Source organism: Penaeus monodon, chromosome 25 (genome assembly GCF_015228065.2).
Source record: "Penaeus monodon isolate SGIC_2016 chromosome 25, NSTDA_Pmon_1, whole genome shotgun sequence".
NCBI lineage: Eukaryota > Metazoa > Arthropoda > Malacostraca > Decapoda > Penaeidae > Penaeus > Penaeus monodon.
The window spans coordinates 36,044,250-36,044,916 of NC_051410.1; the positions used below are offsets into that span (position 1 = coordinate 36,044,250).

Here is a 667-nt window from a genome sequence, read left to right on the forward strand (position 1 = left end):
ACTGGTGTTTGTATCCGGATATGCATAATATTTAGTTTAAGATACAAGGACGTTTCCTTCTTTTCATTCACTTGAATTATGAAAGAAAAATATACCATAGTTTTTTTAATCTTACCTATGAATGCCCTTTAACCATCCCCCCGTGGAAAAAAATCGAGTAGCAAAAACAAACATTTGCAACTAATCACACCAACCATTTTCATCCGCATCAGAGTGCGGTGGGCGACTCGACTACCCGTCTGGCGAACTGTCGACCCCAGGGCAAGAGGAAGGACTGTATCCCCACGGTCTGTACTGCGTGTGGACCTTAGACAACCTTAATTCTGTGAACTCCTCCTTCAGCGTGTCCGTGACCCATCTTGACCTGGAGGAGCGTTGCTTCGACTTCATCACGATAGAAGGAGGTAAGGATATTGGTGTAAGAGACAACTGGGGGCGTTTTGTATGGAGATGAGACAGAGAGTAAGATGAGCCTGGTTTGAGTGTTTGGATGATATTTGGAGAGAGAGAAAACAGGTAGATTAAAATACGGTAAAAGGACTGCTTGAGTGCTATGTCTCACCACCAACCCATGATTTGACAATTGTTGAATGAGGTCATTTTTACGTAGTCAATATTAATGAAGATGAAAGTCTGAATACTAGTTTTACGCTAATCATCGGTGCCG

The 667-nt window shown here is 42.6% G+C and overlaps 1 protein-coding gene across 1 annotated transcript in view; it reads left to right on the plus strand.

Annotated features, from left to right (window-relative positions):
- The window catches only part of LOC119589380 (cubilin-like), a 70,980-nt gene that overhangs the window by 47,131 nt on the left and 23,182 nt on the right, over positions 1–667 (plus strand). The window contains exon 49 of the mRNA XM_037937998.1: positions 213–404. Within this exon, the coding sequence (XP_037793926.1) occupies positions 213–404 (192 nt within the window). The remainder of the gene's footprint in view (positions 1–212; positions 405–667) is intronic.